This window comes from Monoraphidium neglectum, assembly GCF_000611645.1.
Source record: "Monoraphidium neglectum strain SAG 48.87 unplaced genomic scaffold scaffold01846, whole genome shotgun sequence".
Taxonomy (NCBI): Eukaryota; Viridiplantae; Chlorophyta; class Chlorophyceae; order Sphaeropleales; family Selenastraceae; genus Monoraphidium; species Monoraphidium neglectum.
Window position 1 is genome coordinate 1 of NW_014011782.1, and position 11,664 is coordinate 11,664.

At 66.0% G+C, this 11,664-nt stretch overlaps 3 protein-coding genes across 3 annotated transcripts; all 3 read right to left on the reverse strand.

Annotated features, from left to right (window-relative positions):
• Window positions 1–1,989: 1,989 nt before the first annotated feature.
• Window positions 1,990–2,667, reverse strand: MNEG_9178 (hypothetical protein; the record flags this gene model as incomplete). Its single annotated transcript, XM_014042348.1, has 1 exon — window positions 1,990–2,667. The coding sequence occupies one exon, from the start codon at window positions 2,665–2,667 to the stop codon at window positions 1,990–1,992; it is 678 nt and encodes a 225-aa protein (XP_013897802.1).
• A 2,962-nt stretch (window positions 2,668–5,629) lies between these two features.
• On the reverse strand, window positions 5,630–7,877 carry MNEG_9179 (WD repeat-containing protein 85; the record flags this gene model as incomplete). Its single annotated transcript, XM_014042349.1, has 4 exons — window positions 5,630–6,031; window positions 6,340–6,642; window positions 6,867–6,896; window positions 7,227–7,877. 4 exons carry the CDS (start codon window positions 7,875–7,877, stop codon window positions 5,630–5,632), a joined length of 1,386 nt encoding a protein of 461 aa, XP_013897803.1.
• Window positions 7,878–8,893: 1,016 nt separating this feature from the next.
• On the reverse strand, window positions 8,894–10,623 carry MNEG_9180 (hypothetical protein; the record flags this gene model as incomplete). The annotated part of the gene is made up of 2 exons (XM_014042350.1): window positions 8,894–10,307; window positions 10,559–10,623. The coding sequence occupies 2 exons, from the start codon at window positions 10,621–10,623 to the stop codon at window positions 8,894–8,896; spliced, it is 1,479 nt and encodes a 492-aa protein (XP_013897804.1).
• Between the last annotated feature and the right edge of the window lie 1,041 nt (window positions 10,624–11,664).

Genomic DNA, 11,664 nt, shown 5'->3' on the forward strand with positions numbered 1-11,664 from the left:
TCCTCCCCCTCCTCCCCTGCTGCCCCGCCGGTGGCGCCTGCCGGCGCCCCGCCGGGGCGTCGCTTCGCCCCGGCTGCCCCAGCCGCGCCGCCCTCCTCCTCCTCCCCCTCCTCCTCCTCCTCCTCCTCTGATTCGAGCTCGAGCTCCAGCCCCTCCTCAGATTCCCCCTCCTCATCCTCATCCCCACTGCCAAGCTCCTGGTCCATCTCCTCATCCTCCTCCCCGTCCTCCTCCTCGTCCCCGCTGCCGCCGCCGCCGCCGCCGCTGTCCTCGTCGCAGCTGCCGGGCCCGAGCTCCCCAAGCATCGCCTGCGTGGCGCCGAGGGCGCCGCCGGGCTGCGGCGCAGGCGAGACATTCAGGAGCGCGACACGGCAGGTGAGGAGGCCATGTTTCATCATGAAACATGAAAATGTGCGCACATGCAAGCGCGCACGCGCGTGTGCGCCCACACGGACGCACCAAAACCCACACCAACTAGCCCCTGCCACCGGCACATGCACGAGCGCGCATACACACCCACCCACATACACTCTTAAGCCCTTACATACACACACCCACACACGCACACACACACTCCTACGCACTTACACGCACACACACATCAAGGCACCAGGCCGCACCTCAAAGCGCCTGCACTGCATGTTTAGAGAACGGAGCAAGTCTCAATGTCGCCCCACCCCCCTCAAAACCCCAATCACCTCTGGCTGCGACAAGATCTCCAGATCATCGACATCCTCATCCACATCCACCACGTCGTCAGGATCATCCATCCCGCTGCCCGCACCCCCACCGCCGCCAGCTTCGTCCCCGCCCTCTCGTCTGCTGACCCCCACAGCCTCCGCAGCCGCCGCGCCCGCGGCCGCAGCCGCTGCGCCGTCGTCAGCCGCGGCCGCACACTCTTCAGCCGCTGGCCGGTGTCCGTTGGCGTCGCCGGCCCCGCTGCCGGCGCCGCTGGCGCCGCCGCTGCGCATCTGGAGGCGCAGCTTTAGGCTGAGCAGACTGATGGGCGCCTCAGGGGGCGGAGGGGCTGCCGGCTGCCGCTGCTTTGCGCTGCGCAGGTCGACACATGCGAGGGGGGCGGCGTGCAAGGGGACGCAGGATTTGGGGCTTGTTGCTGTTGGAGTAGGAACACATGGGTGCACGCAGAAGCGTTGGTGGCAGCAACGTATCGCGCGGCAGCGGCAGCGGGGAAAGGCAGCAGCAGCGGCAGCAGCAGCAGCATCAGCAGCAGCAGCAGCAGCAGCAACAACAACATCAGCAGCAGCAGCGGCAGCAAGGGGGCCTTCAGCGCGTCCCGCCGACGCCTGCGGGCGTGTGCGTGCGCGCGCACCTGCTTATGAGCTCCTGCTGGCGGCTGGCCAGGCGCTGCAGGATCCCGCTCAGCGGCTTGACCTCAGGCTTGAAGCCGCGCCCCAGGGCGTCGCGCGACGCGTGCTCTGGGTGGCGGGTTTTGGAGTGCGTGGCCTTGAGGCAACATATGCCATGCAGCACGGGGCTGGGAGCGCGGGCGCGTCAGCGGAACGGTGACTTCTGGTTGAGCGCAAGAATGCGCACGCAGGGAATCCGCGTCGCAGCCGGCGTCGAAACGGGGCATCGGCGTTTGCCCCTGACATGCGGGCCGCACCGACGCATGCCGTGCGCGCCCCAGCACGCCGCGGCCGACCAGTCGTCCTCACCCCGGAGGATTCTCTGGGTGTCGGCAGCCGCCATGTCAGCGTCGACAGCAAGCAGGCCGAGGAGGCCGGGCCCGTCGCTGCCGCTGCCACTGCCGCCGGGGCCTTCGCTGCCGCTAGCGTCCGAGCCTGCGTCAGAATCCGGCTCGCTGCCGGCGGCGCGGGCACCGCTGCTGGCGCCTGCAGAGGCGGGGTGCGTGCGTAGGGGAGCAAGTCGCCATCGGCAGTGCGAATTAAGAGCGCGGGGGCTAAACCCAGCTCCGATGCAGCACACGCAGGCATACAGGCAAATGGTTTCCTTGTGCCGCCGCCCCGCTCAGCACTGCAGGCACTGCTTGCGCCCTGCCACGCCACCCTTGGACTGCGCTTGAGGCGTCTTGCCAGCAGGGATGTACCCCCCTGATAGGTGCTTGCCTCTTCTTTGGCCCTTCTTATGCAGGACCACCTCAGCGTACTCGTCTTCCTCGTCTCGATAGCCCTTATTGCCCTCGCTGCCGCTACCGCGCTCCTCCTCACCGCTGCCGCTGCTGCGGGCCGGCGCCTCCGGCGCGGCGCCGCCACTGGGGGCTGCACGGATGTCGTCGTCGCCGCCGTCGACATTCTGCAACTGCCGCTCGCGGCTGGCTATGTAGCGCTCCAGCTCATCTTCCGCGCCATCGCCCACAGGTGCCGCCTGGGTGCCATCAGGCGCGTCCGGCGCGCCTGCGCCGGAAGCCGCCGCGGTGAGGCCCGCCGCTGCCTGGCTGGTGCTGGCCCCTGCTGCCGATCCGTCGCCTGCAGCTGCGCCTGCATCGGCTGGTTGCAGCGCAGCGGCCTGGTCGCCAGCAGCGGCAACGTCGTGGGCGCGCAGCGCTTTGTGCGGCAGGTCACGCCTAGGCGATTCCTTGGTATTGCCAACTGACATGCGCTGTAGCCTGCCCAGCTTGCGCCTCTGGGGAGCCGGGGCAGGCTCCACTGCAACCTCCACATCATCGCAGAGCATCTCTTCATCCATCGTAGCGCGCTGACGACGATCTTATGGTTCAATTTTATGCGTGCGTCTGGCCCGTAGCCGCTCTAGAGGCACAACATTTCAAATGGTGTCTGAGTCATGTTGCACTGTTGGCAGCCCAAGCGAACCTTAGGTACCGCTTCTAAAAGACCTGTAGTTCTTATCGTAGGCAAACAATATCATATGCTCAGGTACGAGCGAGGCACTACCTTGAAACGATCTACACTCAAATGTTTTTGGCGGGTCTGATCTGGGTTACCGTACTGTAGCAGCGGGAATGGGCGTGCATGGCGAATACTGCTGATTTTAATCCATCCACAATAATAACCCAGCTCTCTTGCTGCGTTGCTCAGCTCTGCCATGGATCCATTCGCACGCGCAACGTCGCGGTCGGCGGCATGGCCTGTTCGTGTGTACACTTGCATCATTGCAGTCAAGTGTCGCATGGAGCCAGGAATGAATTTTAGCAAACGTATGCCGTGCTGCAGCTCAGGAAAAGGATGAGGAGAGGTCCAGTGCGCTGCGCTTTGTGCCCAGCGTTTGCGCTTGGCGCAGCACATGCCACTGACATCTGCTAGCCGCCCCCGTGCAATCCTTCGCGCCGCACAAGAAAGCAAGTTCAGTGTAAAATGCGCCACTTTGACGCTGCTGCGGTCATGCATTACTCTCCAGTAGCCATTGTGTGCGCTGCCTGTGCTACTGTTGCGATCCGGAGCAGGGTTTCTGATATAATCCAGCGGACATGCATGACGAATATTATAAAGACAGCACAACAAAGTCGTTTGACCTCATCGCCGGCGGCGCATCTCCACCTAGCAGAACCCTGTGAGCCCCGTCTGCGCGTTCCAGGGTGCGCTGCCGTAACCAGACGCGGTGAACCCGCGCGGCACGCAGCCCTTGAGCCCAGGGTTGCCCAGGAGCAGCACGTAGGGCGAGCTGCCAAGCAGCTTCGCGAAACTGGCCGGCAGGGTGCCCTGTAGCTTGTTGCTAGCGAGCCAGAGCTTCTCCAGTTTCAGACCCAGGCCGCCCCAGGCCGAGGGCAGGGTGCCCTTCAGGCCGTTGTTCGAAAGATCCCTGGGAACCCGGGGGTTGCGGAGGGACAAAGAAAAAGAGGGGCGGCGCGGGATCAGATACATGAGCATTTTTTTTACAAGACATGGGGGCTGCCTGCTGAGGGCTTAACTGCACACACTCACCCAGACTGCTGCCCACTTGATGACAAGCGCGCCTCGCCTGGACAGCGCCTTCGTTGTCAACTGCACCGCATCACTGCGTACAACCCGCCGTCGCGGCTGGGGACCAACACCTGCGGTTGCGCCGCTGCCGCGACGAGGGATGCACGCAGATCCCTCGGATACCTACAGTGTCACGAGAGTCCTCGCGAACGGCTTGAGGTCCAATTGTGAGATCTCGCCGCCCAGCTTGAGGCCCTGCAGGGCCCTATGAGGGTGTAAGGCGGCGCAGCACGAAGGGTGTTTACATGGCGGCGCCTTGCACCCTGGCGTCGGGCGCCTGACAACATTTGGTGTGGGCACCCTCGACGCCGCGCTGCGTAGCACCTGGACAAGGGTCTGCATGACTGCTTGATCAACAGGCTCCTGTGCAGGGTATAACATGCCGGCGTATGTCCCTCGCTCACAAGCCTGTCACGTAGCCTCGGGCGTCGCAGGTGACGCCCCGCCACTTGCAGCAGTCCGCGCCCACCCACGCGGCCAGCGCCTTGCGGGCTGGGTCGAGCGCGGCCGCCGCGGCACTGAGCCCCTTGCACTGCCCCGCGGCAGGGGTTGGTGCCACTCCAGCCGCCGCGCTTACATCAAGGAGCAGGCAGACTGTTGAAGGCATGCGGCGAGTGCAAGGATGGGGGCGGCCTGGTTGCGCTCGATGCGCGGTAGCTGCGCGCAAAATGGTGAGCGAAAAGCCCCTCAGCCCCGCTCTTACCATATACTATCCACTGGATGCTTGGCACCCGTGCCATTGCAGCGAACGGTGCACTCCGTGCTGAGTACCGTACGTAACTCGATCTCCGCGGGAGTGGGTCGTGCGTGTCGTACCTAGCTACCTATGGAGCGGGAAGATGGCAGCGTGCAAAGTGTGTCGCTTAGATATGGCCCACTGGCTTGTTGGCTGCACGGCACCCACGCAGCAGCTGGGTGACTACAACACCTAATCAACTCACCCACCTGGACCCAGCCCTTCCTCCAGCAACAATATCTCAGTACGACAAAGCAGCTGGGATGCTACAAACGCACAGGTGGTTGGGTTAGGGTGGTCCGTGCGTCTGAAGCATCAAGAGTGGCAGCGCAGCAGGCAGACAGGCACTGATCTCAAGGCGTATCATACATTTATTTGGGGGGACTGAGGTATCTTGAGATCAATCTCTTTCTATGTGCCCAATCCTGAATACGTAGCACTGGCGCCATATAGTTGGGGAGCGATCTTTGAGCTGAGTCTTTGCCGCCGCTGACACTGGGCAAGTGCGTGGCTGGCTCTGGTGCAGGCGGGCAAGGCCCTGGGTGGCTGATGCGGCAGGTAGTGTGCCGCAGGCGCCGCTGCCGGCGCCGCCGACCCAGTGGATGACAGGGCACAAGACTCAGCGGCAGGTAAGATCACTTGGTCAGAAGCCCACAATGCGCCAAACCTTTGCTCACCCATGTGCAAGCGGTTTTGACTCTGTCGTTGTCTCTGTCAAATTGCTTATCACGTTGTTCGCTGCAAATTGTCAATTACACATATGATCAGAGTGTTCTGGAAGACATATGTGCTTTTCCGGGATGTGCATTGCCCCGGCGGCAAAGGTCAGCCATCGGTTTTCAGCCCCTGCGACGACGCTGGGGAGGACGGCTCTGTCTGGGGCGCCAACGGCAGCGCCGGCCGAACAAAGTGTCGACACTGAAACTGGGCCGAACAAAGGATGACGACGAGCGACGGCTTTTCAGTGTCAACAGCTGGTGGGTTTCCAGAGTCCCTACTGCGTCGCCGTGGTCCAGAGGTGCAGCCGCCGGTCATAGAAAGAGCACGTGGCCACCACGTTCCCGCTGCCGCCGGCAGCCCGCCCGCCGCCCTCCGCGGCCACCTCCGCCGCCGCCTGACCCTCCCCACCGCCCGCCCCGCCGCCCCCCGCTGGGCCTGCAGAGGAGGCTCCGCCGTCGCCCTCGCCGCTGCCGCCGCAGGCCGCCACCAGCGTCGGGTGCCAGTCTGCGCCGTACGCGATGCTCTGGTGGCCCGCGTACGACTCCACGATCTTGACCGAGTCAAACGACGCGCTCGCCCTCGCGACTGCAAACCCGTTGTACATGCAGGCCGCGAGGATGAGGGAGGGGTCCCGCGGGTGCCACCGCAGCCGCCACGCACCGCCGCCGGTGGGCACCTGGCGCGGGATGGGGCGGGGTTTGGGGTGGGGATGGGTGCACTATATAGAGGCTGAGGCTGGTCAACCACCAGGAGTTGGTCAATTTAGGTGGTGGTGATGACCAAGGGCTAGCTGGCTGGCTGCAGGCAGGGCAGCAGCCCTTGTGCTGCAGGCAGCGGGCAGCGGCGCGGCGCAGCAAGTCTGCGGCCTCGGCACCACAGAACGCGCCGGCAGCGCCGCGCGGCACGCAGACTCGCGGTCCCCGCGCGGCCATACTTTGACACACAAATCGACCACCAGCGTCGGCGGCGCCCCAGCCTTCACACCTGCGATGTTATGAGCGGCTTGGAGGGCTTCCTGGTATCCCACAGCCGGATCCTCTCGTCATAGCTGCCAGTGGCAACCACGTGCTCCCTGGCCGGGTGCGGCGCGACGCAGCAGACCCCCGCGCCGTGCGCCCTTCGGTTTCGGAAGACGGACAGGTCGCCGCCGCCGCCGCCGCCGTCGCTGCCGTCGCTGTCGCTGCCGGTGTCGCGTGTGCGGGCGCCCCAGGCGACGGCGGGCGCGGCGGCGCGGCAGTCCCAGCCCTGGAACACGCAGTCGTCTGCCCCTGAGTACAGCACGTGGCGCTGCGGGGTTGTGTTCAGGGCGTTTTGTGAGGAATTGTTCAGCAGCGCGGCGCAGGCGCGCATGGCGGCCAGAGTTGGGGGGTAAGGATGGGGACCGGGGTTTGAGCGGAACGGGGTGGGAGTCAAGGGAAGCGGTTCACCAAGAGGAGTGCAAGGTTTGGTGCATGGGGCAGGTGGAGTGGGGGGGGGGCGTGTCTTGAGGGTGGGTTCCCCAGGGCGTGCACCCGCCCCCAGCGGCGGCTGCGGGGGCCCGGCTGCCAGGGGGCGCGAGAGGGTGCGCTCTCAAGAGCACCTGAGACGCACTCCCCCCCCTCTCCCCCGCAAGAGGGCGGCAGTGCTCGCTGCCCAGCGGAACCCCCTCTGGGCGCCCGCTGCCCGCAATAAACCCAGCGCCACCCAAGCTGTCACTGCGATTTGGCCAGCACATCCGCGTGCGCGATCCACACAACAGCCAACGACCTGATCTAACAACCAACCCGCAGGCACAAACAGTACCATTCGATACGACAACCAACATGCAGGTGCACACAGGTATTTTCAGTACACAACAAAAACGTGCGCGTCACAGGGCAACATATGGTCACCTGGTGCTTATCAAAAGCCACAGTCCAGACCTCCAGCTCGTGCGCGCGCCACTCGTTCAGCCGCCGCAGCCCGCCCTCCGCCGCCTGCACCAGCGTCACCTCCCCCCCGCTGCTGCCGACCGCCGCGACCTGCTCCCGCTGCGAACTTGATGAGTCGCCGACCGCCGCCCAGTCGACACACAGGGCCATCTGGGTGGCGGCCTTGAGGCGGTCGACCTCGAGCAGCTGCGGGGCGGCTTCCGACGCGTCGCTCGCGCCGCTCGCGCCGGCGCCGCCCCCTGCTGGGGGCGCTTCGGGGCCGGCAGCCGGGGCTGCAGGAGGTGTGTCTGACAGGTCAAGGGGCGCTCGGTACAGCCGCAGCGTGCCATCTGATAGCGCGGTGGAGACGAGCCACCCGCCGTTGATCAGCTGCCACCGCGCGTCAAAGACACCCGGCAGGCCGCGCGCGGTGGCCGCGAGCGACAGGCGCGGCGGCGCGCTGGCCAAGCCGCGGTGCAGGCCGAAGATGTCGATCCCACCATGCCGATCGCCTGTCTTTTCGTTGAGTTGATAGCTCCCTAGAACCAGCCAATCGGGGTGCTCTGTCGCCGGGCAGAACTCCACGCAGTCTGTGTTGAGCTCGTGAATGATCTCCTGGTGCAGCGCGGCCATATCTGCTACGCTATACTACTGTCATGCCCAGCACGATGTGTTGCCGCTGGCATGCCAGCCGCGATGCGAACAACTGGCTGCGGCGGGGTGACGGCGAGTGACGCCCCATGGATGCTTGAAGCAAGCCGACACCTGTCGGCCCACGTGCCATGTGCTGTAAAAACCGTATGGAAGAGGTGAGCCACGCCGCTGCGCTCAGGCAAGTTGCTGATGGATATGACGCGTGATTGACTGGGGGCGGCCTGGTGTTGACCAGCCATGGCAGTTGGCTACACCCAACAGAAGACCGAGAGCTGAAGGCGTGGCAAATCAGCGGGAGCGAGGCCGCCTAACCGACACGCCATGCCCACCCGCAATACACACACACACACACTCACTCACTCTCACACACACACACACACACATACACACACACGCGCACGCACACACGGGCCCTTCGACTTCGAAGGGCCCGTGTGTGCCCTTCGAAGTCTGCGCTGCGCAGTTACCATGGGTACCCAATTTATCGGTACCCTCTCATGTTTGTCTAATACGTCGACCCCGTTTGCCCACACAGGAGAGCAGCGCATCACAACAGTGCTTTTGCGTCTGTGAGCTGTGCACCTTGCACGTCACTCTGATGCCCCAACGTCCATGTAAGCCAATCTTCAGGTCACCAGACCCATTGGGGCACCAGCGTTGCTTCAGCCCTCTGTCAGCGTCCAGCAGCCCCTTAGGCACGGGGTGGGCCTGCAGGGTGCTGAGCCCAGTGCCTGCTGCCCATGCATATCCTGGCACTGTCGGCTTACTTGGCAGTCAAGGAGATCAGCCACTGGCAGGGCTTTCCTCAAGCTTTAGGCTGTAACTTGGCAGGAAGCACGTGTCTGAGGTCTGATATCAATGCGAAAGCCGGAATCTAGGAAATGTACTTGTATACTGGCAAAGCAAGTTTCGAAGGGGCAAAGCCTAGATTCAAAAATATACACTTGTGACAGCAATCTGAATGATACCCAGGACAAGCGACCAGAAAAGGGGCGTCAGGCCCCCGTCGCGCGCAGGTACCACGCGCCGCTGCCATCACCGGCGATAGACAGCTCGAGCCGGTGCGCCCCCGCGAGCGCCCGCCCGTGGCCGACGGTCACGACCGCCGCGCCGCGCGCCGCCAGCAGCGCGAGCAGCGCCGCGCCGTCGGCGTCGCCGAGCGCGCTCGTGGGCTCGTCGAGCACGGCCAGCGCAGGCGCGGCGCGCAGGACGCGCGCGAACGCGAGCCGCTGCAGCTCGCCGGGCGAGAGGGCCGCGCCCCAGTTCAAAGCAGGGCCGTCTAGGGTCGCGCCGAGGCGGGCCGGCAGCGCGCCGAGGCCGACGGCGGACAGGAGCGCCCACAGCTCTGCGTCTGATTCCTGGCTGCCGCACCCGCCGTGGTTGTCATGCACGGGCCCAAGCCCGCGCCCGGTCCCGCCCGCAGGGCTCATCCCGGGGTACGCCAGCTGCTGCCTCAGCGTGCCGGCTGGCGCCGCGAGCGGCCGCTGCGGCACGAACAGCGCGCGGCCCGGCGGCGGCAGCGCCGCGGCGCCGGCGGCGGCGGGGAAGAGGCCGGCCAGGGCGCGCAGCAGCGTGGACTTGCCGGCGCCGGTTGGGCCGGTGATGAGGAGGCTGCCGCCCGCGGGCAGCTGGAAGCTCAGGCCGTTGACAATGGGGACGCCGCCTTTGGTGGCGAGGGTCATCCCCTGGACAGTCAGCACCGGCGGCGCGTGCCACGCCCACCGCGGGTGGGCCGGGGTCGGCTGGGCCGCCGCCGCTGCCGCCGGCGCGTCAGTGCGAGCGGCGCTGTCATGGGCATGAAGCTGCTCATCGGCGGGTGCCTGCTGCTGCTGCTGCTGCTGCTGCTGCTGCTGCTGCTGCTGCTGCTGCTGCTCGAATTGTTGGTGGTCGTGGTGGGGATGGGGTTCCTGCTGACGGTGATAGTGCCCATGCTGCTGTTGATGAGGATGTTGATACTGCTGCTGCTGCTGCTGCTGCTGCTGCTGCTGCTGCTGCTGCTGCTGCTGCTGCTGCTGCTGCTGCTGCTGGTGGTACTGATACTGCTGCTGCTGATATTGCTGATGCTGCTGATCCTGCTGGTGCTGCTGATGCTGCTGTTGCTGCGTTTCTCGCGCATGCTGCTGCTGTTGCTGCTGCTCCTCCTGATGCTGCGACCGCCCACCGCACGCCGCGTCCGCTGCCGCCGCCGCCGCCTCAAGCAACAGCGCCGGCGGCGCGCTCGTGAAGAGCGACGCCGGGTACACCGCGCTGCCCGCCTCGGGGTGGCTGACCGCCGGGCAGCCGCCGGGCAGCTGCCGCCGCACGTAGCCCAGCAGCACCTCTGCGCCGGTCGCCTCGTCGTACACGGCGCCGGCCGGCCCGACCAGCGCCCGGCCGGTTCGGGGGTCGACGGCGTCCGACCAGTAACCGCTGCGGAGAGGTTTCGGTTTGCAGGCGTAAGTTAGGTGTGAGGAATTTTTGGGGCTGATGGCGCAGGCGGGGCCGATGTTAGGGTCGAGATGAGCTGGGAGGCGTGTGGGGGTAATACGGCCGAATCAGCAGGGGATGGCACGCGATTCGCACGCTCGCTGCAAAAAGGCAGCACGCCCCTCACAGTCGCCACCACGTGTGCCCTTGCCGCTGCCTGGGTGACGAGACGCAGCGCAAATCGGGGCGCGCACCTGGCCGCCAGCCGCGCCCGCACGGCTCCCGCCCAGGCCAGGAAGACCCCCAGCATCCGCCCCATCTCGAGCTCATCCCACTGGCTGCCGCCCCCGGCGCTGACGTCACCGCCGCCGGCGATGATGTCACCGCCGCGCCGCGCGGCAGGGAACTGAAACGTGACGGCGGCCAGGAGGGCGCCACCGCGCGGGGCACCAGGGAACACCTCGGCCGCCCTCCGTCGCAGGGCGCCGTTGCCCAACGAGTGGAGCGAAACCTCAATGCCCCCGCCGCCGCTGCTGCCACCACCGTGCCTGCCGCCGCCAGGGGCGCCGGCGCCAGGGCCGTCGACCCCGAGCCGCCGCGGGGCGCAAAGCATGAGAGCCTCCGCCGCGAAGCGCTCGTGTGTCTGCGACGCGCCCGGGCGCTGCGGCAGGCGCCGCAGCGCGCGCGGGCCGGCTCCGCCTGCGGCCCACGGGGCGGCGCCGTCCCCAGCGCATTCCGATTCGCCGCCGCCCTCATGGCCCCATCTCAGGGTGACTAATCCGTCCCCATCCACCACCGCCACCGCGGGCGCCGCCGCCTGCGACAGGCACGCCTTGCCTCGCCGGCGAGCATCGCTGCCGCCGCCGCGTGGGGGGCAGCTGCCGTCGCCGTGGCGGCGGCTTCCCTCGAGGGCCTCCAGGAGCTGGCAGACGCGGGCGGTGAGTCCCGCCAGATCTGAAGCCTTGTCTCCCAGATCCAGGACCTGTCGAGATCAGGTCAGATCAACGGAGCCATTTCAAGGCTTTGAAATTCGAACAGCAAAGCACGCAGCCGAGGCTGGCATCAAGAGCCTCCGCCAGCGTGCGGCAGCGGCCCTTTGCGGGACTGTTACGTGCACCAGCCACGCCTGCAGCACACGCCGCCTACACACGCTCCCTGCCGCCCACGCGCGCGCTTGCACACACACACACACACACACACACACACACACACCACACACACACACACTCACACGCGCGCACACACACACTCACACGCGCGCACACACACACACACACACACACACACACACACACGCACACACGCACACACACACCCACACACCTGCGTGAAGCTGTAGATCAGCATCAGAAGGTAGAAG